The following is a 24,815-nucleotide window of genomic DNA, read 5'->3' as shown; positions in this document are numbered from 1 at the left end:
CAATGACGGGTGGATTCGGTATAAGGTACTCATAACCCGCCTGACTCAATGCATCGGTCAACGACGCGTTAATGGAGCCTATGGTCTGAGAACATAGCCGATACCCCACATCAACTGGCGTTGTAGCGGCCCCTTGAATCGTGTCATTGCATTGTATGAGCACCGATCGGATGCGCTCAGCCTGTTTGTTATCATTATATTGTTAAAAGAGTCACATAAAACTATTACTATGTCTTATGAGTGTTGAAAGAAGACGTAATAGTAACGTAGATGTCGGATGGTAATGTGATCCTGGCTGCGCAAATGTGGTGTTCCTTAGGCGTAATATGGAGATACGCCTGTACCAACTCATGTACATATCAGAGCTATAACCTGTGAAGTTATCTCCTCGAACCAATCTAGATGCTCGGTCATTCCACGCATCTACATGCGATCTATGTCGTACGAGGTAGTTCTTGTCCCCAGTCCTCCGATCGATCGCATGTAGTTGAGGTTGGGTGTCACAGGCTTGCAGAATAACCTGCTCCAAACCGAATTGACGCATGACATGATCCGGCAGATGTAGCTCGACGATGTCAAAGCAAATAAGTGGACAATGTGATCTCTAAATCTCGTGGCCCGATGTACATATGTGCGGCAGAGCATCCATCTTAGCCGCTGTGTAAGGTTGCTATGTCATTTGTAATAGAAATCAATATGCTCGGTAATATATACAATTTATTCATAACTAATACAAATACTAAATGTTAATAACCTGCTCGTCCCGTTGTCGATCAAGTGCGTCTCTGTAGTAGATGAAAGTATGGGGGGAGTGGGATCTCGAAAGATATACGCGAAGCCAGCTGCAAACAAACAAACATTGTTTAACATTTCATGTATCATAAAATAGTGAAATTATGAATTTGAATAGTGAATTGAGTGTTGCTACCTTACTGCTAAAGGATCCATCTCGCGACGATGTTGTGAACCTAACATCGGTTCAAAATCATCCGTGTCATCTTCCTGATCATGTTGCCCATCGGGTCAAATCGTCCGAATTATGAGCCTCCCTTTATGAATATGCTCCCATGACCATATCTGTAACAACATCAAGCAACCACCAATGTTCTTGGCACCCTTACGAGATACTCGACATAAGTTACGATTACAGATACGCTAGGGTAGCACTTCCCCAACTGTACTCATCTACGCGCTCCAAGTCTCCCAGTAGAGGGAGATAGATCAACTGCACCGAGTCACTGCTCTTGTCTGGAAACAAGATGCATCCAAACAGGTACAAGATGTATGCTCGCGCATGTCTATCAACCGTAACATCATCCGCGTCATCCTCTAGCACGCTAAAATGCTCTCGGAGCCAAGTCAGCTTCATTGACGATCCAACGATGATCTTCGGCTGTGTGGGGTCTTGAGGGTTTTCAGGCCAAACCCCTAGTAGCTCATAAACTAATGTTGGCCAGTTTCCCTCTCCATGACCTATCACTGCTTGTCCCTCAATAGGCAGTCCCATTATAATTGCCACATCTTGCAACGTGATCGTTGCCTCGCCAACTGTGAGGTGGAAGGTATGAGTCTCCGGCCTCCACCTCTCCACCAATGCAGTGATAAGAGCTCGATCAAGCTCTAAGTCCCCCCCCCAACAACCTGTGAATGTATCTGAAACCAGCTAGTTCGACTACCTCTAATACCCTGTCATCTACCTCCCAATGTAATGTACTCGCCTGGTAGTGCTGACGAGTAACCAATTAGGCAGTGGAGCCCTCCCACGCAGCTATGCTCCTGTGTGTCACCTGAAGCGTAAGCACTGATGGATCAACTGGGCCCGGCATCGCCGTGATCGCTATTACATACATAAGTGTTATGAAAATCATATAAATATTATCAGACTCAACATGATATTACAAAATATTTAAAAAAACATACTTTGTTGACCTTCGAGGGCATGTTTTCTTATTATGACCACTAAATTCACAAAAGCTACACGTGTTACGAGGACGCGTCAAGGGTGCATCCATTTCGTTCCATATACGAGTTGATCGCGGACAACCCTTTCCACGCTTCGTTGAGGGATCTGGAACAACTGTAGGACCGTTCCAAGGATCGCTGGTGAACATATCTGGAACAGGCATGAAAGTCTTTTTATATGTGGATACGTATTTTGTAGTGCGAAACGAAGGGTCAACAAAAGCATCGAGCTCGACATACTGCAAGAACATGTGAGCACGGTAACTTGAAGATGGTTTGTTTCTGACAGGAGCATGATGTTGCTGTGAGGTCAACCATGTAGGATTTTCCACCTTTTCCTGCTATCTTGTTGCCACAACCAGTGGTGACCTCAAATATCCCACGTGACGATTAGATATAACACATAAGTCGTCCCTCTTAGTGACATAATGCCTTATACAATCCAAGAACCAACTCTATGTGTCGTTGCTCTCTCCCTCCACAACGGCAAAGGCAAGTGGAAACAATTGAGAATTTGCATCTATTGCCATAGCAACCATAAGTGTGCCTCTGTACTTTCCGTACAAATGTGTACCATCTATAGAAATAAGGGGGCGACAGTGGGGAAAACCCTTAACGGATGGTTTGAAAGCCCAAAAAATTCGCTTAAACATCACTCTGGTAGGATCCATTGTCGGTTGGACTTCCCATTGCACCACTGTTTCTGGATTAGATTGCATTAACGCCTGCAGGTACCTTGGAAGCTCCTCAAAGGACTTATCCCAATCCCCAAATACTTTTGTTATAGCCTTATTTTTGGCCAACCTAGCTCTCTTATATGTTATAACAAATCTGTATTTATTTTTTACAAAATTAACGATTGACTTCACCTTAAACGCTGGATCAACTGTGATCATATCCATGATAAGATCAGCAACAAATTTAGAAGTAAGGAGGGGATGGTCGTCACTGTAATGTACTGAGCAATCTTAATTATGACTCTTATATCGCACAATCTTAAACGATCCCATTGCGGTCATAACAGCTCGCATCCTCCATTCACAACATATATCCTCCGCATTAGTGCATTGGATAACGTACTTTGAAGGCTCCGACTCAATTACACGAAAATTTCTATTGTTAGAAATCGCCCATGCTTTAACATTCTTCTTAAGGTGGTCTAAGGAGCTAAACTCTTGCCCTATCCTAAAGTCTCCATTTTCATTCATGGAGTTGTCATCGTTCCAGGTCATCCATGCATCAATCAATCTTTGATCAACATCATCAATTCTAAGCCAGTCTTGAGATGGAGCACCATCTCTAATCGCTGCATCTAGAGCTTCTCTTCTTTCATCATCCTCCTCTGAATCAGAATCAATATGCTCATCCTCCTGATCTAAAGAATCAACCTCATTCGCATTACGCCTACCCAAGTGACTCGTGGAGAAGGTGTTCATTACACCACCACCAATGCCACGTGAATGAGTTGGAGAGGTAAGCTCATCCAAGTGCTCATTAGCGTAATTTAGGTTACTTAACATTTCTGTGAATGTATCATGGCGTGCACTAGGACCTGATTCTGGAAGTTCCATGCTAGTCATGACTTCCCTCGCATTATCCAAATTTGCAACCAATTCAACATAAACCTCCATTGCCGTTCCAGGGGCTTGTGATGCCGCATAAGCAAGAGCACTTATGCTTTCATCATTCTTAATCAGGACTAACACATTTTTCCCAGTCACCGAATATTTCATCTCCATTTTTAACATAAAAGAGTTGCGATCACAACCAATTACATCACAGATTTTGCTATGAAACACCTCAAAATTAGTATTCTGACGATGGATAAACATCACTGTATTTAATCCTCCATTATACCCAACATCGGATCTAGTATAACTTACTTCCCCACCCCAATACACTATAACGGGAAAATGATCCATATTCTGCAAACACAAACATGTTTTTCATGTGATTTCACATACACTTAATTGTTGATTGTGAGTAAAGGAAGTGTAAATTTGAATACAAGAATTTGTGATATTAAGGTATAAGAACACTTATTACAAGGTACATTTCAAATATAAAGCTAAAAATACAATGAATATATACTAAAACCATTAAACTAACCCTACAAAGTAATAAACTTTCATTCAAGCATTTCATCAAACACTTTATATGCATACAAACCAAATCAATAAATTCAACTACAAATGTGTAAAATGTAAGCTTAAATCATGAAATCAAGAGAAAGTAACAAACAATCAATGTATTTACAACTTCAAATGACAACAATAATGAACAAAAAAACAATTTGCAAATTGAAATAATATTAGAGTTATATTCATACCTTAAATGAGGATGAAAATAAATAAGTAGACAAGGAGAAGATGGAAATGTAGTTGATTAGTTTAGTTGAATGAGAGGAATTGTAAATATGAAGAAAATGGGAGTGAAGAATTTTTTTTTTAGAGAGCACCGGCAACATTCGAAAAATGAGAAGAAGTGAACAACATATGAAGGTGCTGCTGTTTTGTACTGCTACAAAACCGCCACTTGATGTGGCGGTTTGCTTAGTAGTATTTTATTTTTTTAAAAAAAAAAAAATTAAAATTCACAAAACCGCCATTTCATTCAGGGGTTTACTTCAGATTCCTAAACAAAACCACCATTTCATGTAGCGGTTATATTAAAAATAAAAAATAAAAAAAATTTTCTCACACCTATCCTACGTGGACGGTAATGTGGGAAATAATTTCCCATTTCAAACAAAGTGAGAATTAATTTTTTTATTTGCAATATTATGGGAAAACTTTCTATTTGTTTCAATCTTTCATTAAGATACAGCCGGTTGTCATTCCTAGCTTGAACCACCGTGGAACGCACACGACCATTTTCCGACGCTTGAATATTATGATTAATTTAAATTTATATGATATAATTAAGCAAGCAGCCAAATTTAAAAAGGTCAAACCCTTACCTCAGTTTGTTCGATCATCATTATGAACAATGAAGACTATTCAACCCACATTCTTCTCTTCCCATTAGTCTGATTCACACATACAGCTACACTTTTTATTTCTTATATACTTGTACTCTTTTTGCCTTTTTTCAACCAAATTCCTTCATTTTCCCTTCTTTTTCTACAAAGAAGAAGAAATTCTTGAATTGAGATCTCCTGCTGTTGGGTCCAACTCCAATTTGTGCAATTGAAGCAAAACATCCAGTTTTGTTCTTGCAAATCTAGTTGTTGCTGAATCTAGTAGCCTTCTTCTTTGTAAGTCTAATTGGATTCATTCATTTTCAATTGACTTCCTAATTTTACTGTTGTTTGAATTGACACTATTTTATTCAAGTTGAATGCTTCTTTGCTAAATTTTTCATTGTGGATGTTTTTGTTCTCTATTTTTTGGTACGTATTGAAGCAAAGTTCTTGTCTTGAGTGTTCTGCCCTATCATCTCTCTTAACTGCTGATGTTATGTAAAGTTTAACATGATGATATAATGATAGGCCTTGCTCAAGGCTTAATAGGCAAGATTACCATAAATTGAGACATGTGTCTGGGAGAAACAATATTTTGTTTGATGGATATCACTCTGGTTCTTTTTCTTTAACATGATACTTAGATACACTCTTCAATTGCTTGAGATACATTCAATATTACTTTGTTCTCGCATATCTTCACCCTAGTTGACTACATCACTAATAAATGCAATTTACTTAAGTTCAATATAGGTTAGCACTAACGGCTTGTTTGGTTGATGGTAATAAACGGTGGTAATGGAAATGAAAACTAGTATAATTTTGGTTGAAAAATCTCTTAGCTACCTTGGCCATGCTTGTCCAACTTCAACCATCTCATTTTCTTTATAAAATTCATTCCAATGTATTACCATTGAGAGAGGTGATATTAGTTGGCAATAAAAATTTGTAAACAAAAAATTTTTTTTTGTTCAAAGTTTCATCACCATGGGAATGACATGGAACTTTTGATGAAAGTTTAAATTTTTAAGTTCGTTTAAGTTTAGCTCTTATTCATCTCAAAAAATTAAAGTTTAAATTGTTCACTTAAGTTGGAGAGACCACATGTTGTTTTACCCTTTCAACATTTTTGTTGAAATTCCATGTTGAGTCTTTAAAAGAATCATTTATTTATTATGGACTTATGAATGAATTAGTATTATAAAAAATCGATAAGATCTCATTAATGTGAGAGTTAAGCGGCCTCAAAATGAACTTTTGAGACCTCTAGTCTCTCAAAGGGAAAATTGTTCTTACTTCGTTTTGGTTGAGTAAAGTAAAATAATAAATTCAAAGAATGGCTTAAAATGAATGCTACATGATGGAACTTTCATAATCCTTCCTTTATTTTGAGAATTGCTACGTTGCTATTTTCTATGAGTCTTTTTGGAAGAAAGTTGTTCTTTAACAACATAGATAAGTGTACAGATATTAGAGAAGATCAATTGAAAATAAATGACTTATATTTTATTGATTTCCCTTTTTAAAACAACGATTTTATTATCTTGCATTATATAGACGAAATACACTTACATCTAAGACCCACCATGGGAAGGGTCTATTCAGTATGGTTGTTTGTTGCCTCTTTGTCTATGATATGCATAATTTTCTCAATTTTCTTTCTGCATTTTCAAGTTGTTCTCTCTTATTTCCATTAGCTTGCTAGAGTAATTGAACAATGTGTTTACGATTAGGGTATCTTAACATAACTAATAATTTTCAATTAAGATTTAGAACTAATAACATAACTGTTATGGAATCTATATCAATTTAGGTAAAAGATCGTTCTTTGCAATGATGTTGTAAGCTGAAGTACTCTAAATCCAATGTCATTTTCTTCGATAGTAATTTACTCTTGAAGAATTGACAATTGTTGATATTGAATAAGCTATTAGCAATTTTAGCCTATAGAGTAAAATGGATGCTAAAAAAAATAATCAACTATAATGACGCTTTTAGGGAGTAATCTATGTCACTCAGACTCTTTGTTATCCCCGATTCACTGGTGTTCGGTGCGGCCGGTACGGATACCAGTATTGGATATATATCTGGTATGCCAATCTGCAATGGGTTTGGCAAAGTCGATGAAATCAACAATCCAAATGGATTAAAGACAGACAACGGAGAAATAAAGGAGAAAAGAAGAGAATATGAAAGAGAAAATAAGAGAACATATAAGGAAAAAGGAGAAGAAGATGGAAATTTACCTTGTGGTATTTCAAATCGCCGTTGTAGGAGCAAGTGTGAAGTTTAACAAGAGACAAAAGGTAAGCAAGACATAGATAAACAAAACGTTAGGACTAGTGTTTGAAAATAAAGAGCACAAGGTTTGGTTTAGGAACGTGAAGAAAGCGAAGGAAAAAGGAGAGGGATGGAGATCAGCCGCTGCTTTGCCCTCTTTGAAACTAAAATGCATTATTAGGTTTAGGCTTTGGGTTATTCATGTCTTCTGATACCTATTAGGTTTAGGCTTTGGGCTATTCATGTTTTAAGCCCAAAGTATTTTACTGTTTTTTTCTTTTGACATAATTACATAGCCGATTTCCAAAGTGAGTTTTTTGTATTTCGTGTTATTTTTTTCCGTTTCTTTTTTTGTTATTAGTACTATTTTTATTATCATTATTATTTAAATTTTAGGCATTTTAAATATATTTATTTCATATGAAAAATTTTAAAATTATTTTTCCATATTCCCGTATCGGTATCCGATGATAGAACGATGTTTGCATATCCTAGAATTCTAAAATTATCGTACCGGACAATAGCATCTACTCCCGCATCTGATACCCATACCCAAGCTCAAGTAACGTAGGTAGTAATATATGATGGTTTCGGCAAAGGATGTTGTGCTTTAGACTTTGCAAAGAAATTCTCATTAAACTTTTGCGAAATCCGCCAATTTAAATGTCAACAGTGTGATACAGATACATGAGATGATAGTTGATACCAAGAGTCGAAGTGATGTAACTTATTTTTTAGTACTATTTGCAGACGGTAATGATTGGCAAGTTTATGGGGGTTGAATTACTATGTGAATTGCTACGTTGCTCTTCTTTATGTGAGTCTTTTTGAAAGAAAGTTGTTCTAAAACAACAAGGATAAAGATTAAGTTGCTAGCGAAGATCAATTGTAAAGAAATGCCTTACATTTTTTATTGAATGCCCTTTTTTAAACAATGCTATTATTTTCTTTCATTATATAGGCGAAATACACTTACATCTTAGATCCCACCATTGGAACGGTCCATTCAGTATGGTTGTTTTTGCCTCTATGATATGCATTATTTCTCAATTGTCTTTATGCATTTTCAAGTTATTCTCTTTTATTTATTTTAGCTTGCAAGACTAATTGAAGAATGTGTTTACAATTAGGATTTCATAACACAAATAAATAATTTCTATTAAGGTTATGAACTTGTTGAAATTGGAGCCACAAGCTTTTGCAATTATAGAATATGTACCAATTTTGGCAAAACTCGATCTTGCAAAGATGTTGTAGGTTGAAGTACTCTAAATCCTATGTTATTTTCTTGAATAGTAATGCAGAATTGACAAATTATTGATATAGAATAAGCGACTAGCAATTTTAGCCTATAAAGTAAAAGGGATGCACAAAAATAATCGACGTTAATGACCCATTTAGGTAGTAATATATGATGGTTTTAGCAAGGATTTTGTGCTTTAAACTTTGTAAAGAAATTCTTATTAAATTTTTGCGAAAATCGCCTATTTAAGTGTCAACGAGTTGATATAGGTTGATGAGGTGATAGCCAATACCAAGAGTCCAAGTGATGTTTATTTTTCAATACTAATTTTTAAACAGTAATGATTGGCAAGTTTATGGGGGTTGGATTACTATGTGAATTGGCATGCGACTTTTCATATAAAGTACACAACTTAATTGATATTACTGTGGTAGCACCATTTATTACGGTCGAAATGTCTATTAAAAGATGCATTAATATTGTCAATTTGATGATACTAATGAGGCTTCTACTAAATTACTAACATGTTTCAAGTTTGTTTCTAAATTTACTACCAATCAACAAATTTTGTAGAAATTTTTGCTTTACTTTGGTGGAATCACCTTAGTATAAATTCAAGAGCTTTTCATTTTGAAGGCCTTTTGAATACATTAATAGTTCTATTTCATTTTCAACACTACTACTACTACTACTATTTGCTTCTCTCTATTTGTACTCTCAATTATTCTAGTCTAAAGGGTGTTAGAAAATGATAATATATTTGTTAATATTTGCCTAAATCTATTTTAAAATAATTAGATTTCTTATCCTAAGCAATCAATGAGCTGCGACTTTCTTTGTAACCGTATACACTGAACATTGTGCAATACTATGTTAACGAACTTACATTTCTTCATGGTATCAGATATATTTGGGATGCTAACTTAGTCATACCTCTCTTCATCTCCAACCTTCTCTTCAATGTGTTCTCTATGTCATACTCACTCAAGTTTCACTCCGTTCTCATCTTAACTAATGTGATATCTCATGACCGTATCATATTAGATAGTGAGCTCATTTTATATCACTCTTAGGCTACCTTTTTCATCAATCTTGCTAAGGTACATGCAAGATAATCATTTGGCTCCACCAACACAAGAAAAGGTTACAAATGCCTATGAGATGGCCAAGTCGGCCGACCCGACCCTTTGGGGGCGTTTAGATGCAATAGTTTTTCACGCTATTCTCAAGCGTAATGAAAATTATTGTTTATGAAGATTGTAACTCCATTGACAATTATTGTAAGCATCTCCAATCTTTGGCGGACAAGTTGATTGATGTTGATGCTCCTGTAATCAATAAACGTCTAATTTTATGTTTTTTATCGGAGGCATACTATGGCACAATGGACATTATTCAAAACCATAACCTCTTACCCTCTTTTGAAAGCTTTCTTTCGAGGTTGAAAATTGTAGAGCTTACTATTAAGGATCATCTTGCTCGTGAAAATGGAGGTACCGAATGTGCTAGTTATTGGTTTGGGGCTACGGCCATGGTTATCGCTCTTTCTCCCAGATCTTTTATTTTCCCCCCACATATTCTAACTACTGTATAAACAATGAAAGAAACAAAACTTATAAAGGGAGGGGAATTCAATTTTTAATGGGAAGAAGGCCCACTCTCATAGGGCCTAATCTAGTCAACAAACAATCCAGTCAGCTACAAGTGGAGTCACTTTATCAAAGTCCCTCGCCACAATGTTAGCACACGTGGCAACTTGATTGGGATGGATGGACAATTTCGTCTTGCTCATTTTTAGCATACCCTTGGTAGCCCATGGTAACTCAAGCGACTCAACGTTCTTCATTACTTTGGCCCTGACATCTAGCCTTTAACGCTGTCGCTCCTCATGTTCTTGGCTATATGTTACTGCATTGAGGCCTTTATGTATGCATTGTTCTTCTCCAAAAACTGGCATGTTTACTGGTGCTACATCTCACATACAAACGAATGCAAGTATTCACCCTTTCTATTTCAATTCAAGCAATACACATCATAATGTTGTTGTTGGTAGTGGTCATTTAATTCCTATTGTTGGTCAAGGTTACACTACATTGCTTCCTCTTTATCCACCTTTTACTTTAAACAATGTCCTTAATGCTCTCTAACTCATTATAAATCTAGTATCTCTGTTTGTAAATCTATCATCAATAATAAGGTGTCTATCTCTTTTGACCCTTTGGTTTCTCTGTTAATGACTTGTTCTCTTGGAAAGCATTGAAACTTTCTTTTTATGATTTGATTACATATACTTATCTAGCATTTGATGTTATTCATAGTGATCTTTGGACATCACTAATTAGTATTTTTGGCCATCATTATTATGTTTTGTTACTTGATGACTATAAAATTTTTTATGGACATTTCCTATTACTAAGCAATCTCAAGTCAAACAAGTGCTCTTATCTGTTCATGCTAGTCTAAACTCAATTTAAATGAAATATGAAAACTTTTTGATGTAACATTGGAAATGAATACATAAATAGAGCTTTTTAGAATTTCTTTGAGCAAAAGGCATGCTTTTCTGTTGTTATTTCAAATAGATGTTGGATCCAAAATTTACTTTTGGAGTTGAACTGTCCTATCAATGCATTAAACACATTGAGATGAATATTCATTTTGTTCGTGAGAAAGTGGCTCATGGCGACGTTCGTGTGCTTCATGCATTGCTAACATTTTATACAAAAAGGCTTTCACGCGTTTTATCTAATGATTTCAAAGACATTTTGTGCATACGAGCACTTCTATGTTCGGCTGAGGGGGTGAGTTAGAGTATGAAACATATTTTGTTAATATTTCTTTTTTTCTATTTTAGTAATTAAATAATTAGGTTCTTATTTTAGCTAGTAAATAATTGGATTCTTTGTTCTAAGAAATCAATGAGCTTTCTTTGTAACCATATATACCGAACATTGGGCAATACTATGCTCACTTAATTACATTCCTTCGAAGCGCCAAGGTGGTTTCATTGGTGTTCAACTAGAACTGATTAACCTTTGTTTGATATTTACTTGTCTTAATTGGTGGGGTATCAAGTAATGGTTATTTGTTTACTGCTCTTAGTAGTACATCGTGAATGTTTTCAAACCATTGAAGCACTTCATGCCTTTTTGTTTATGGAAAATATAAGTTTACCTTGTGATGTTTTATAAATCATGGGGTTACCTTGTGAAAGATCCTTTTGGTTTTGTAAATTCGATCTGGTTTTAATCCTTTGAGAGATAGGGTAAATTTTCATGTTTAGTTTTTCAAATTTTTGAGGCCTCCATAAGAGAAAAAGTAGTACAGATAAACAACATGCAGATGGAAGCTAACAATTAGTGAATTACATGTTAGATTTTATAATATTATACAATTGTTTTAGATATGAGTGTTGAACGTACTAATTGTTAAAGAATAGTTTTATCTTTAGCCTTAAAAATATAAGGACATAAGAGGAGAGCACCACCACAAACAACAAACTTGCTTGCCTTGTGTACAAAGGTGAGGTCCAAGTGTGACTCCAGGATTAGGAATAAAAGAAATGGAGCATTTTTCTTTATGTCTCATTCTATTTGTTGGAGTAAGGTTCTTATATTGACCTATGTAAAATAGGATATATTTGTTTTTTGAGTATTGGGGTAATTGTGTTTATGATAATGTGCAAACTAGTATGCTTGGGGTCTTGTACCCTTGTACATATTGAATGATACTTAAGCTTCCTTTTTCTTCTAAATTTGTTTATAATTGTGGATCATTTAAGATATAAATTTCAGTTAATCTGTGAAGAATCAAGTCGTATGTACTAATCAATTTATGTGCAATTTTGTTTTATATTTACAGAGAAGTATTACATATGAGTGGGGGCTCAGGTGGAAGTACTGACCTTGATAGTCAGTCAGATGACAGCTCTCTAGTCGAGAAGCTGCATGTAGAGCCTATATTCAGCCCATTTGTTTGCCCTTTAACAAACCAGCTGATGCGAGACCCAGTAACCATAGAAAACGGGAATACTTTTGAACGGGAGGCAATTGAGAAATGGTTTAGAGAGTGTAAAGAAAGTGGAAAGAAGCCTACTTGTCCATTAACTTCAAAAGACCTAAAAAGTACATATTTGAATCCTAGTATAGCGCTGAGGAACACAATTGAAGAATGGATTGCCAGGAATGAAGCCGCACAGCTTGATATGGCACGGAGGTCATTGTCGGCGGACGCTTCTCCTAAGGACATTCTTAAAGCTTTGAGACATGTTGAATGTATTTCTAAAGAAAGCAGATCAAAATCAAACAAGAATGCCGTTCATAATTCACAGGTAGTGAATTCAATTGTGGAAATGCTTAGAAACAGTAGTAGGAAAGTTCGATGTAAAGCCTTGGAAACTCTTCGGGTCATAGCAGAACAGGACTCGGATATGAAGGTTTATCTCTTGTCTTGATTAATACTTTTGAGTACAGATAATATGAACTATTCGTTGTATCTGAATCTTAAATTTTTATTATGCTAATGTTCCTTTCAATAAGTAATAGAAGTTTCAGTTACAAGTTTTATGTTGTGTTTTGCAGGAAGCAATGGGTGAGGGAGGCACTGTACGTACCATTGTCAAACTTTTGTCCCCTCGGTCATCAGAGAAAGAAAAAGAAGAAGCTATTTCTTTGCTTTATGAGCTTTCCAAATCTCAGAATCTTTCTGAGAAAATAGGCTCAATAAATGGCGCAGTTATTTTCTTAGTGGGGATGACCGGCAGTAATTCTGAAAATGTTTTAACTGTTGAGAAAGTTAATAAAACACTAGATAATCTAGCTCAGAGTGAAAGCAATGTGCGACTGATGGCTGAAAATGGTAGACTTCAGCCCCTTCTAACACTCCTTCTTGAAGGTATATTCCCTTTCACCTTCGTATTTGATTTTTGTTTCTTTGATTTGTGTGGTTGAAACAGAGATTTAAGAAACAGAGTACTCTCTCCAGACTCCGCTCCTAGGAAAATCTCAGTAGAGCTATAGGCTACTGATGCATGTTGCTTAACTTCTACGGTTCTACCATAGTTACTTGGACTCAGGGATGGGTATTGGATACGGGTGCAGATCCTAGTGTTCGTGATATAGGTTGGCTATGTATTAAACAAGAACCAAACTATAAACACCCGTTTATATTTTGAAGTTTCGAATTCAATAAATAAGGCTGAAAAGTTCCTATTGTAATAGAATTGTTTTGTGATTTTTGAGGTTTTGAAACAAGGAAAATTAAGAATAGATATGTTGGCTGAACAACTTAAAAATGGCTGAACCAAAGGTTTAAGTTCGATACAGAATTCACCACGAAATTAAAGCTATAGGATCCTAAAAACACATTCAATCTTTAGCCAAAAGAATGAAAAGCAAAGAAACTTCAACTTACTTTCAACTAATCCAAGTTAAAATTAAATTGCAAAGAAGGAACAAGAAATGCTCAAAGGTTGTTTGTATTAAAATGTAATGGAGGTGAGTGAATTACAAGAGAGCAAGTAGCCTATTTATGCTAAAGAATTCAGCTACTAAAGATTACAACTTGCAAGAAAAAAATCTGAATATTACACAAAAGCAAGCTCCCAATAGCTATATTTTGAAATCTAGAGGATAAAAGCAAGTTTCCAACAGCTAAATTTTGAAATCTAGAGGATATTTAGAAATAAAGTGATTGGCTTGATTTGACTTGATTTGCAAATGTCCTTCAATAATCTTCATATATCCTTGATGATTTTCAGCCATTTTGCTGATTTTATGACTGAATGTTTTTCTTCGATTCTTGCTTCACACACTTTGTAAATTTCGAACCCATTTGAGCCAAAAAATAAATACTAGACTTAAAAGAAAATTACAACTCAACTAACTAAACATGAGACATGATTAAGCTTGATCCTAAACCTGGCTTAATCATTTCTAAAGGACTCAAATATTTGAAATGAAATAAAAGACTCAAATTAATGAAGACTTAGTTCATGACTACGAAATTAAAGGGCTTAACATTTGGACTTTGAATTTGGGCGTCTTCCGTTTGATGTATTATTGTATTGATCTTAGCTAACTTATGAGAATTAGATGTAGGTGATCTTACATCATCCTCCCCTTCTTTAGAAAAGCTTGACCTCAAGCTTGGTAACATGTCCTCATGAAAAGGAATCAAATTTGCAACATTGAAAGTAGAAGACACAACATACCTACTAGGTAGCTCTAGTTTGTAAGCATTGTCATTTACTTTTTTCAAAATTTCGAATGGTCCATCAATTCTAGCACTTAACTTTGATTTCCTTTGTGTGGGAAACCTATCCTTTCTCAAGTAAATTCATACCAAGTTGCCTTCTTTAAAAATCATTTCTTTTCTCTTTTGATCCACTCTTTCCTTAACCTTCTCATTCATTTTCTCAATCTTTTCCACAACTTGCTTATGCTCCTTTTGAATCTCATTGGCTCTAGACTCGGCATCATGACTAAACTTCAAAGGTGTAGGAAAAGGCGTAAGATCGATAGGGGTTAATGGGTTAAGGCCATAAACCACAAAGAAAGTAGAAAACCCAGTGGTCTTGCTAGGAACGCGATTACAAGCAAATTCAACATGTGGTAGCAATTGTTCCTATTGTTTAGGATTCTTAGTAATGAGGGCACGCAACAAGGTTCCTAAGGTCCTATTGGTTACTTCGGTTTGACCATCAGTTTGGGGGTGGCTAGAACTACTAAAGTTAAGCTTGGTTCCCATCTTTTTCCACAAAGTAAGCCAAAAATGACTAAGAAACTTTGAATCTCTATCACTCACCATACTTCTTGTTATCCCATGTAGTCTTACTATCTCCTTAAAGTAAAGATTAGCAATATGAATGGCATCATGAGTAGTATGACAAGCAACGAAATGGGACATCTTAAAAAACCTATCAACAACAACCATGATAGAATCCTTATGGTTTGAGGTTCTAGGAAGTCCGGTGATGAAATCTAAGCTCACATCCTCCCATGGGTTTTGTGGTGTAGGAAGAGGTTGGTAAAGGCCTTGAGATGTTTTGTGGGCTTTGGCTTTTAGATATTGGACACACCTCTTGATAACATGAATGACATCCTTAGCAAGTTTGGGCCAATAGAAGGTCTCACTCACTAAAACTATGGTCTTTTCTTCCCCAAAATGTCCTCCAACTCCACCTTCATGAAACTCCTTAATCAAAGTTCTCAAAAGCAAGTATTCAAAGTATTCAAAGTACTCAAAAGCAATATCATCAATATAGCAATCGAAAACTTCTCCAAAATCAACATCATCAATATAGCAATCCTTTAATAATTCCATTCCTACAACCTTAGTATTCAAAGTACTCAAAAGCAAGTATCTCCTAGATAAAGCATCAGCTTCGGTGTTTAGTTTACCCGCTTTGTGTTTAATGGTGAAATGAAAGCTTTGTAGGAACTCGACCCACTTAGCATGTCTAGATTGAAGTTTGTGTTGGCTTTGAAAACTTTAGGGCTTCATGGTCTGAATGTAACACAAATTCTTTGGCAATCAAATAATGTCTTCAATGTTCCAAACATCTAATGATAGCATAAAACTCCCTATCATATGTAGAGTATTTCCTTTTGGCATCATTGAGTTTCTCACTAAAGTAAGCAAGGGGCTTGTTGTTTTGAGTAAGGACATCTCCAAAACCTACCCTAGATGCATCACACTCAAACATCATCAAAATTAGGCAAAGCTAGAACATGTGCTTTTGTAAGTTTGTTTTTGATGGTTTCAAAGGCTACTCGTGCGTTGGAGTTCCATCCAAAAGTCTTAAGTTTTGTGAGTTCGGTGATAGGGGCCATGATAGAACTAAAGTTAGGGACAAATATCCTACAAAAAGAAGCTAAACCATGGAATGATCTAACTTGGTGAATTGTGGTAGGAATAGGCCAATCCTTTATTGCCTCAACTTTCTTCTCATCAGCTTTTATCCCCTCAATCGACACAATAAACCCAAGAAACTTAACTGACTATGAAAAGAATTGATATTTCTCCAAATTACCATACAACTTTTCCTTAGCTAGCACACTAAATACTTGACGAAAATGATCAACATGTTCATCTTCACTTTGACTATACACCAAAATATCATCAAAATAAACCACTACAAAATGACCCAAGAAAGGCTTTAAGGTTTAGTTCATAAGTCTCATAAAGGTAGAAGGAGCATTAGACAAACCAAAGGGCATAACTAACATTCATAAAGTCCTTCGTTAGTCTTAAATGCGGTTTTCCACTCATCCCCCTCATGGATCCGAACTTGGTGATATCCACTCCTAAGGTCAATCTTAGAGAAAACTTTTGAACCATATAAATCATCTAACAAATCATTAAGTCTAAGTATGGGAAATTTATATTTGATAGTGATTCTATTAATGGCACTACTATCCACACATATCCTCATTTCTCCATTCTTCTTAGGCACAAGTAAGGTAGGAACGACACAAGGACTTATGGATTCTCTAATCAATCCTTTAGCCAGCAATTCATCAACTTGTCTCCTAATCTCTTCGGTTTCCTTAGGATTAGTTCTATAGGCTGGTTTGTTAGGCAATGTGGAACCAGGAATGAAATCAATCTTATGTTGTATGTCCGTTTTTGGTGGAAGTCCATTAGGTATCTCAATAGGAAAAACATGAGCAAATTCATCAAGCAAAGGTTCAATCAAAGGGTGATCATGCAAAACAGTTTCGGCCTCTTCAAATAACAATTTCAATTCTTTTCTTTCCATAAATTCATGTTGTTCACCTTTTAGTATAGGAATTAAAGAATGAAAATTAGTTAGAGTGGCTTGCAATTTAGAATCAGCGGTAGGTGCATATGGTGCTAAAGTTATCTTTTTGTTATTTAAAACAAAAGTATGTGTGTTTTTAAAACCATTATGCATAACTTTTCTATCATATTGTCATGGTCTACCTAATAAAACATGACAAGCATCCATAGGTATAACATCACATAAAAGACTCTCCTTATAACTATTGCCAATTGAAAACGATAGTAAAACTTGAGAGTTTACAGGAATACCTTTGTTTTAATTCAACCATTGAATCATGTATGGTTCGAGGTGTGGAGTAGTGGTGAGATTAAGCTTGTCCACCATAGTCTTTGAAGCGACATTAGTGCAACTTCCTCCATCAATGATAAGCGAACAAATCTTACGTTTAACCGTGCATTTTGTGTGGAATATTGCTTCCCTTTGTTGGTTGGGATCTTTGGCTTTGACCCCACTAAGAGCTCTTCGCATGACCAGTAGTTCTCCTTCATACGGATATACCATTTCCTCATTAAGTACGTCATTTTCAACGAATTCCTCCTCGTTTTCTTCTTGATAATCTTCAAACTCAACCAAGTTCACCATTTTTTGGTTCGGGCATTCGGAAGAAATATGTCCTAGGCCTTGACACTTAAAACATCTTCTAGGTGTGAATGAGTTAGTGATTGGTTTGGCTGTATTCGGCACGCTAAGGGGCTGCTTTGAAGGATTGTTTTGCAAAGCTTTTGAATCTTGCGAATGGGCTTAAGAATAGGTGGTGTTCTTTTGGTTGGAATTGAAGTTGTTAGTTCTTGATGAAGTGAAACGTGAGATTTCCTTCATTTTAGTTTTTTGTTGTTCATCCACTTTATGTGGCAAGGTTAATTAAATCATCAAGGCAAGTATAAGGTTGTAATTCAACAATGTTTCTGATTTTTGAATCTAAACCATTTAAAAATCTTTCCAAGGTTTGATGATCATCCTCCTTAAGGTCGCATCTCATGATCATGGTTTCAAATTCTCGACCATATTCTTCTACACTCCTGCCATCTTGTTGTAGATGTTGAAGTTTGGTGAAATTCTCTTGCATGTAGTATGAAGGCGGAAATTTTTCCTTCATTTGCTTCTTCATCTTTTCCCATAATTTAATCTTATCTTTCCCTTCTCTTTCTCGTTTTGCACATTTGCTAGCCCACCAAGTAGAAGCATATTTGCGCAATTTTAATGCTACTATCTTTACCTTCTTTTCTTCATCTGTATTCTTGTAATCAAATACTCTTTTAATGGTTCTTACCCATTCAAGGAACTCATCTCCATCTAATCTTCCTTCAACTTCTGGAATGTCGACTTTATGATCACTTCCACGGCTTGTTTTTCTATTAGTTTTAGAACTTTCGGACTCTTCATCCCCACTTCCCTCATTGTGCGTTTGAGGTGTAGGAATTCTTTGAGTTGGGCTTGAAGATACTTGATTGTCGCGTTTTGTTCTTCAATAATTTTGCTTAAATCTCTCGGTTCATCTTCACCACTTTGAGACATAGCGTTTTCTGAATGAAAATTAAGGCTCGGAGCATAGCCTTGGATCTGATACCAAGATGATATAGGATGGCTATGTATTAAATAAGAACCAAACTATAAACACACGTTTGTATTTTGAAGTTTCGAATTCAATAAATAAGGCTAATAAGTTTCTATTGTAATGGAATTGTTTTGTGATTTTTGAGGTTTTGAAACAAGGAAAATTAAGAATAGATATGTTGACTGAACAACTTAAAAATGGCTGAACCAAATGTTTAATTTCGATACAGAATTCACCACGAAATTAAAGCTATAGGCTCCTAAGAACACATTCAATCTTTAGCCAAAAGAATGAAAAGCAAAGGAACTTCAACTTACTTTCAACTAATCCAAGTTAAAATTAAATTGCAAAGAAGGAATAAGAAATGCTCAAAGGTTATTTGTATTAAAATGTAATGGAAGTGAGTGAATTGCAAGAGAGCAAGCAGCCTATTTATGCTAAAGAATTCAGCTACCAAAGATTACAACTTGCAAGAAAAAAATCTGAATATTACACAAAAGCAAGCTCCCAATAGCTATATTTTGAAATCTAGAGGATAAAAGCAAGTTTCCAACTGCTATATTTTGAAATCTAGAGGATATTTGGAAATAAAGTGATTGGCTTGATTTGAAAATGTTTTTCAATAATCTTCATATATCCTTGATGATTTTCAGCCATTTTGCTGATTTTATGGCTGAATGTTTTGCTTTGATTCTTGCTTCACACACTTTGTACATTTCAAACCCATTTGAGTCAAAAAATAAATACTAGACTTAAAAGAAAATTACAACTCAACTAACTGAACATGAGACATGATTAAGCTTGATCCTAAACCTGGCTTAATCATTTCTAAAGGACTCAAATATTTGAAATAAAATAAAAGACTCAAATTAATGAAGACTTAGTTCATGACTACGAAATTAAAGGGCTTGACATTTGGACTTTGAATTTGAGCGTCTTCCATTTGATGTACCATTGTATTGATCTTAGCTAGCTCATGAGAGTTAGATGTAGGTGATGCTACATCAGTTCGGTACGGTATTTGTAGAATTTTAGGATATAGGGACATCGTCCTACTGTTGAACACGAGTACAAGAATTCAAATTTAAAAAAAATCATATATATAATATAAAGAATTTAAAATTTAAGGATTAAAAGAAAAAAATAAATGAGAGGAGTTTAATGAATTAAGAAGAGAATAAAAGAAAAAGAAAATAAAAAAAATGAAATATTGTCTTGAATAATCCCACCTATTGTCCATTAGTTGTGAATAATCCCTACTATTGATCATTTCTAAATAATCCAATCTTTTATATTTTTTTGCTAACAACACTCCTTTCTATATTTTAATTGGCTACTATGGATACCTATCACCAAAGAGGAGTAAGAGTAGACCAACAAAATGCATAAGGAGAAAGAAAAAGTGAGTGTAATGGCTAGTAGCTACCTGTAGTAGCAGGTTAAAATGCGGGAAAGGTGCTGCAGATGCGCAATAGGTGAAATTATCCAGGACTATTTTTCCAAAAAAGGGGAAAACAAAAACAAATAGGAAAAGTAAAACAAAAAAGAAAAAGTAGGAAGTACTACTTCAGCGGGACGTGCATACTAAGACAATAAAAGTTTAGAAAAGACAGTTTTTATATGGGTTAAGGTGTCTAGTTCCAACGAAAACCCTAGCATATACAGAGAAAAATTTAAAAAGTAAAAAGGTTAAAGATGAGAGAGAAGGCAGAGAACAATGAGTGATAAGTTCAGTCTGAGCATTTATCTTCTTTCATCTTAATTTTCGCTTTTTTTCTTCTTATAGTGGTAGTAGTGGTGGTAGTAGTAGTAGTTCAATTTCAAAAAAATGTTTGGGTTTGATGTTTGAAATGTGTTCAATTTGAGTTGTATGGATTAATTCTATCAGATAATTTTTTTTGTGTGAGGGGTGTGGAGGGAAACTAAAATTTGGCCTAGGTAATGATCTGGAATTAGAAGGTGCTTTTCTGGGTAAGCAAGAGGGAGGAGGGCTGAAAGATGTCATTGTGGTGACGCATAACTGTGGGGATATTCATGGTTTTTTGGCTCCTTATTGGATGATGGTGAGGATTCAGGGTAATTTAGCGGGCAGAAAGATGTTTGTCTAGATGTTGATGTTTACCAGATAACCAAGAGCAAAATGGGGTATGAATTTCTCTACTCAAGCCTAATTGCAAAGTTGAAAAGATTGTATTTTTGGTCGAAATAAATGGTATATCCTCCGCCAACTATAACACTACTATGTTTTTGTAGGAATATTTTCACCTAACACTCAAATGTCAAAATCAATCCAAGTCACTTTAAAAGATTTCTGTTTAGCACTTGATCACACACACGCAATCACAAGTATACTTGAACAACAGCAAAGACCACATGACATCCAAACTCCTTCTATGCGTGAACTGCATGACTAGCATGCCCATGTAAATGGTGTTGGAGGTGCTCAGTTCGATGACCTCGCGTATGGCTGCTGCATCTTGAAGACTCCCATGCATGTGGATACACCTTTCAATTCCCCTTGCAAACTCTCGTCATCCTTGCACTTGCACAAGCTAACCATCAAGCACAAGAAGATAGTGATAAAAGACGTCTAAAAATAATCATATTTGAACTCCCATAGCTGTGCTGTCGAATTTGATCAGCTTTTCATATTGTAAGGTTACCTGAGGAAGAGGTGAATATACAAAACCATTAATAAACAGGGTTACTTTTATCGGGATAATTTACTTTTGGATTTGAAGATTTAGTTTGCTGCTCAATATTTTTTTTCTACTCTTATAAACTTGAGATTTTGTTATCTAATTTTTTCCTTACGTAGTATTTCTTTTACTTGGAGCCCTAGATGTTGTACACTTGTACACCTATCTCATTTTCTTCTGTTTTTTCATAAGTTTTAATTACTATCTTTCAATAACCATGGACATTGGCATGGGGTGTCTTTGCTAAATACAATGACTTTATCTCATCAATGTCAGGAAACTCGATCACTCAAACTTGCTTGCTGCTGATATTAGTCACTTTGTTTAGAGCATTTGAACAAACTTGTCGCTTGTCTGCCACTTTTTCTGAACTAATACATGTTATCCATTCTCTTAGAGTGAAGAATATGATGAATTTTCACTAGGTTCCCTGAACCTTATACAAATTCACTTCGTACCTATCAGATAAATTAATACATCAAGCAGAAAGGAAAGATAGCCTAGATTTAAATTAATAGTTTAAAGGAAAGCTCAGGGATACCTTAAGGAATACCATGTCAAACCTTAAAGTAAGATATTTGGAATTTTATGATCATTAAGAATGTCTACATGAAAATTCCTGATGCATACATATCTTCACAGGAAATCCTGATACTAAATTATCGATGGCTTCATTTCTTGGTGAGCTGAGTCTTAACAATGACGTCAAAGTGCAGGTAGCTAAAACAGTGGGTTCATCACTTGTAAATCTCATGAAACGTGATGACATACAGTCTAGAGAAACCTCCTTGAAAGCATTAAATCAGATTTCATCGTATGATGCAAGTGCTAAGGTATTGATTGAAGCCGGGATTCTTCCTCCTTTAGTGAAGGACCTATTCGGTTTTGGTGTGAAACAACTCCCCATGCGATTGAAAGAGATTTCAGCTACTATTCTCTCAAATGTTGTGAATTCAGGTTATGAAATTGATTCAGTTATAATAGGGCCTGAAAACCAGACCTTAGTTTCTGAAGAGACGATACACAGTTTCCTTCACCTTATCAGCAATACAGGTCCTTCAATTGAGCGCAAACTCCTCCAGATTCTTGTTGGACTAACCAGTCCCAAGACTGTTGAAAAAGTGGTTGCTGCCATCAAAAGTTCTGGTGCCACGATCAGTTTGATCCAGTTCATCGAGGAGCGAGATTTGCAGTTAGCTGCTGTGAAACTTCTGCATAATCTCTCACCTTTAATGGGCCAAGAATTATCTGATGCTTTACTTACTGCCGGCCAGCTTGGGGCCCTTATTAGAATTATATCAGAGAACAATGGAATCACTGAGGAGAAGGCTGTGGCAGTTGGCCTATTGGCTAAACTTCCTGAGATCAATACTTCACTTACTCGGAGAATGTTTGAAGAAGATACTTTCAGACTTATCATATCTAGAATCAAGAGAATCTGGCATGGAGAGGCAAGGGGTGGCCGTTTTATGACTCCTTACCTAGAAGGGCTAGTTCGTTCTCTTGCTAGGGTTACATATGTGCTAGCTGTAGATCCTGAATCAATGGCTTTCTGCCGTGATCAAAATCTTGGAGGGATATTTACTGAGTTGCTTCAGGCAAATGGGATTGAAGATGTTCAAAAAGCTTCTGCTTCGGCATTAAGGAACATTTCTTCACAATCAAAAAACTTGACAAAAAGGCCGGAGTTCCCTCCACCCACTATGTGTGCTTCAATCTTCTCCTGTCTTAGAAAACCTCCCCAAATATCGGGATTATGTCCCGTTCATGGAGGCCTCTGTTCTTTGAAGGAGACGTTTTGCCTTGTTGAAGGTCATGCCGTTGAAAAGTTGGTAGCTCTTCTAGATCACACAAATGAGGGTGTTATTGAGGCATCCCTTGATGCTTTATCCACTTTGCTGGATGATGGACTTAATATTGAAGAAGGTGCTATGATATTGCATAAAGCCGACGGAACCAAACCCATCCTCGATGTTTTGGTGGAGAAACGAACAGAAAACCTAAGGAAGACGGCAGTTTGGGTGGTGGAGAGGCTTTTACGGATTGATAAAATAGCTTTAGATATATCGAATGATCAGAATGTTGGAACTGCACTTGTCGATGCTTTTCAACATGGAGATTATCGCACACGACAAATTGCTGAGCGTGCATTGAGGCATGTTGACAGGATCCCAAACTTCTCTGGGATATTCCCCAGCGATGGCTAGTATCAAGTATGTGCCACCTTTTGCCATTGTTTTGATTCCAGGGAATTTTTCATCTTGAGCATTGTAAGGGATTGGAAACGGTTGCATAAATAATTGTATTTGTTGTGATTGATGTAACCACACAATGAATGCATTGTCATGTGGATTTATCTATCCCTTGCAATAGTACTATATTTGTTCATTTTTCCTTTTCTTGTGCTATATATATGTGTAAGGTAGTGTAGTATTGAGTCACAACAGATAATGAAATACAAGAGAAAAAGATATAAGTTTATCTCTTATACTACTTTTCTCCTTATATTCTCTCTATCTTTTAACACGTTATCAGCACCATTTTTCGCTCTCAAAACCCAAGAAGGTAACTTTTTTTTAGTCAAAATATTATAACATTTTTAGCAACAATATGGACCAACAATCAAATTGTATCAATATTATTATCCAAGGTGTTACTAACACCGTTCTATACTTTATACTTGAAGAAAATTGTATATCTGTTACTACCAATCCAGCTAATAGTGATCCAAACCAATTGTGAAGACATAATCCAAATAATACCCATATAAATGAAAACTCAATGCCAAGTCCCAATAATACAGCTAATCCACCAGCACAACCACCTATTAATCAACCACCCCAATCTACTGATAACCCACCAGTCCAACCTACTAATGATCCTACAGTCCCACAAGAAAATAAAAAAAAGAAAAAATGACGACATCGAAGAAACTAGTAACAAACGTTTACAGACTATTAACCCATAAAATAATTTATTTTAATAATGTCATTTATTCTTTATGTTCGTTTTTACTTTTTCAGCCGCCTATATAGACTGGCTAATATTATTTTGTAATGACCGCCTTTATGGACTGGTTAATTTAGCATTGTTATCGCCTTTATGGACGATTTTATCTCTATTTATCTGATCATGTCATCATATTATGTGCATATGCATTTGGTTATTTTAGTCTATAAATTATATAATCACTTAATAAACTCATAAAATTTAATTTCACCTTCAAATAATAATAAATAACGATTTTATTTGATCCTATTTTATTTAACATTATAATAATAAATTGTCTTAATTTACCTATAACAAAT

General features: G+C 35.6%; 1 protein-coding gene across 1 annotated transcript; it reads left to right on the top strand.

Moving 5' to 3' along the window:
- The first annotated feature begins 4,910 nt into the window (after positions 1 to 4,910).
- Positions 4,911 to 23,995, top strand: LOC130805211 (U-box domain-containing protein 44-like). The gene is made up of 4 exons (XM_057669885.1): positions 4,911 to 5,218; positions 12,309 to 12,882; positions 13,028 to 13,340; positions 22,150 to 23,995. Exons 2-4 carry the CDS (start codon positions 12,322 to 12,324, stop codon positions 23,712 to 23,714), a joined length of 2,439 nt encoding a protein of 812 aa, XP_057525868.1. The 5' UTR covers positions 4,911 to 5,218; positions 12,309 to 12,321; the 3' UTR covers positions 23,715 to 23,995.
- Positions 23,996 to 24,815: the final 820 nt, after the last annotated feature.

The sequence above is a fragment of the Amaranthus tricolor genome, chromosome 2 (assembly GCF_026212465.1).
Source record: "Amaranthus tricolor cultivar Red isolate AtriRed21 chromosome 2, ASM2621246v1, whole genome shotgun sequence".
NCBI classification, from domain to species: Eukaryota; Viridiplantae; Streptophyta; class Magnoliopsida; order Caryophyllales; family Amaranthaceae; genus Amaranthus; species Amaranthus tricolor.
The sequence above is the reverse complement of the archived record's forward strand: the minus strand, read 5'-3'. Positions and strand labels throughout refer to the sequence as shown.

Coding starts and splice junctions, on each gene's coding strand:
- LOC130805211 (XM_057669885.1), top strand. CDS start 12,322: ATGAGTGGGGGCTCAGGTGGAAGTACTGACCTTGATAGTCAGTCAGAT. Junction 12,883..13,027: donor AACAGGACTCGGATATGAAG/GTTTATCTCTTG, acceptor TGTGTTTTGCAG/GAAGCAATGGGTGAGGGAGG. Junction 13,341..22,149: donor TCTAACACTCCTTCTTGAAG/GTATATTCCCTT, acceptor ATATCTTCACAG/GAAATCCTGATACTAAATTA.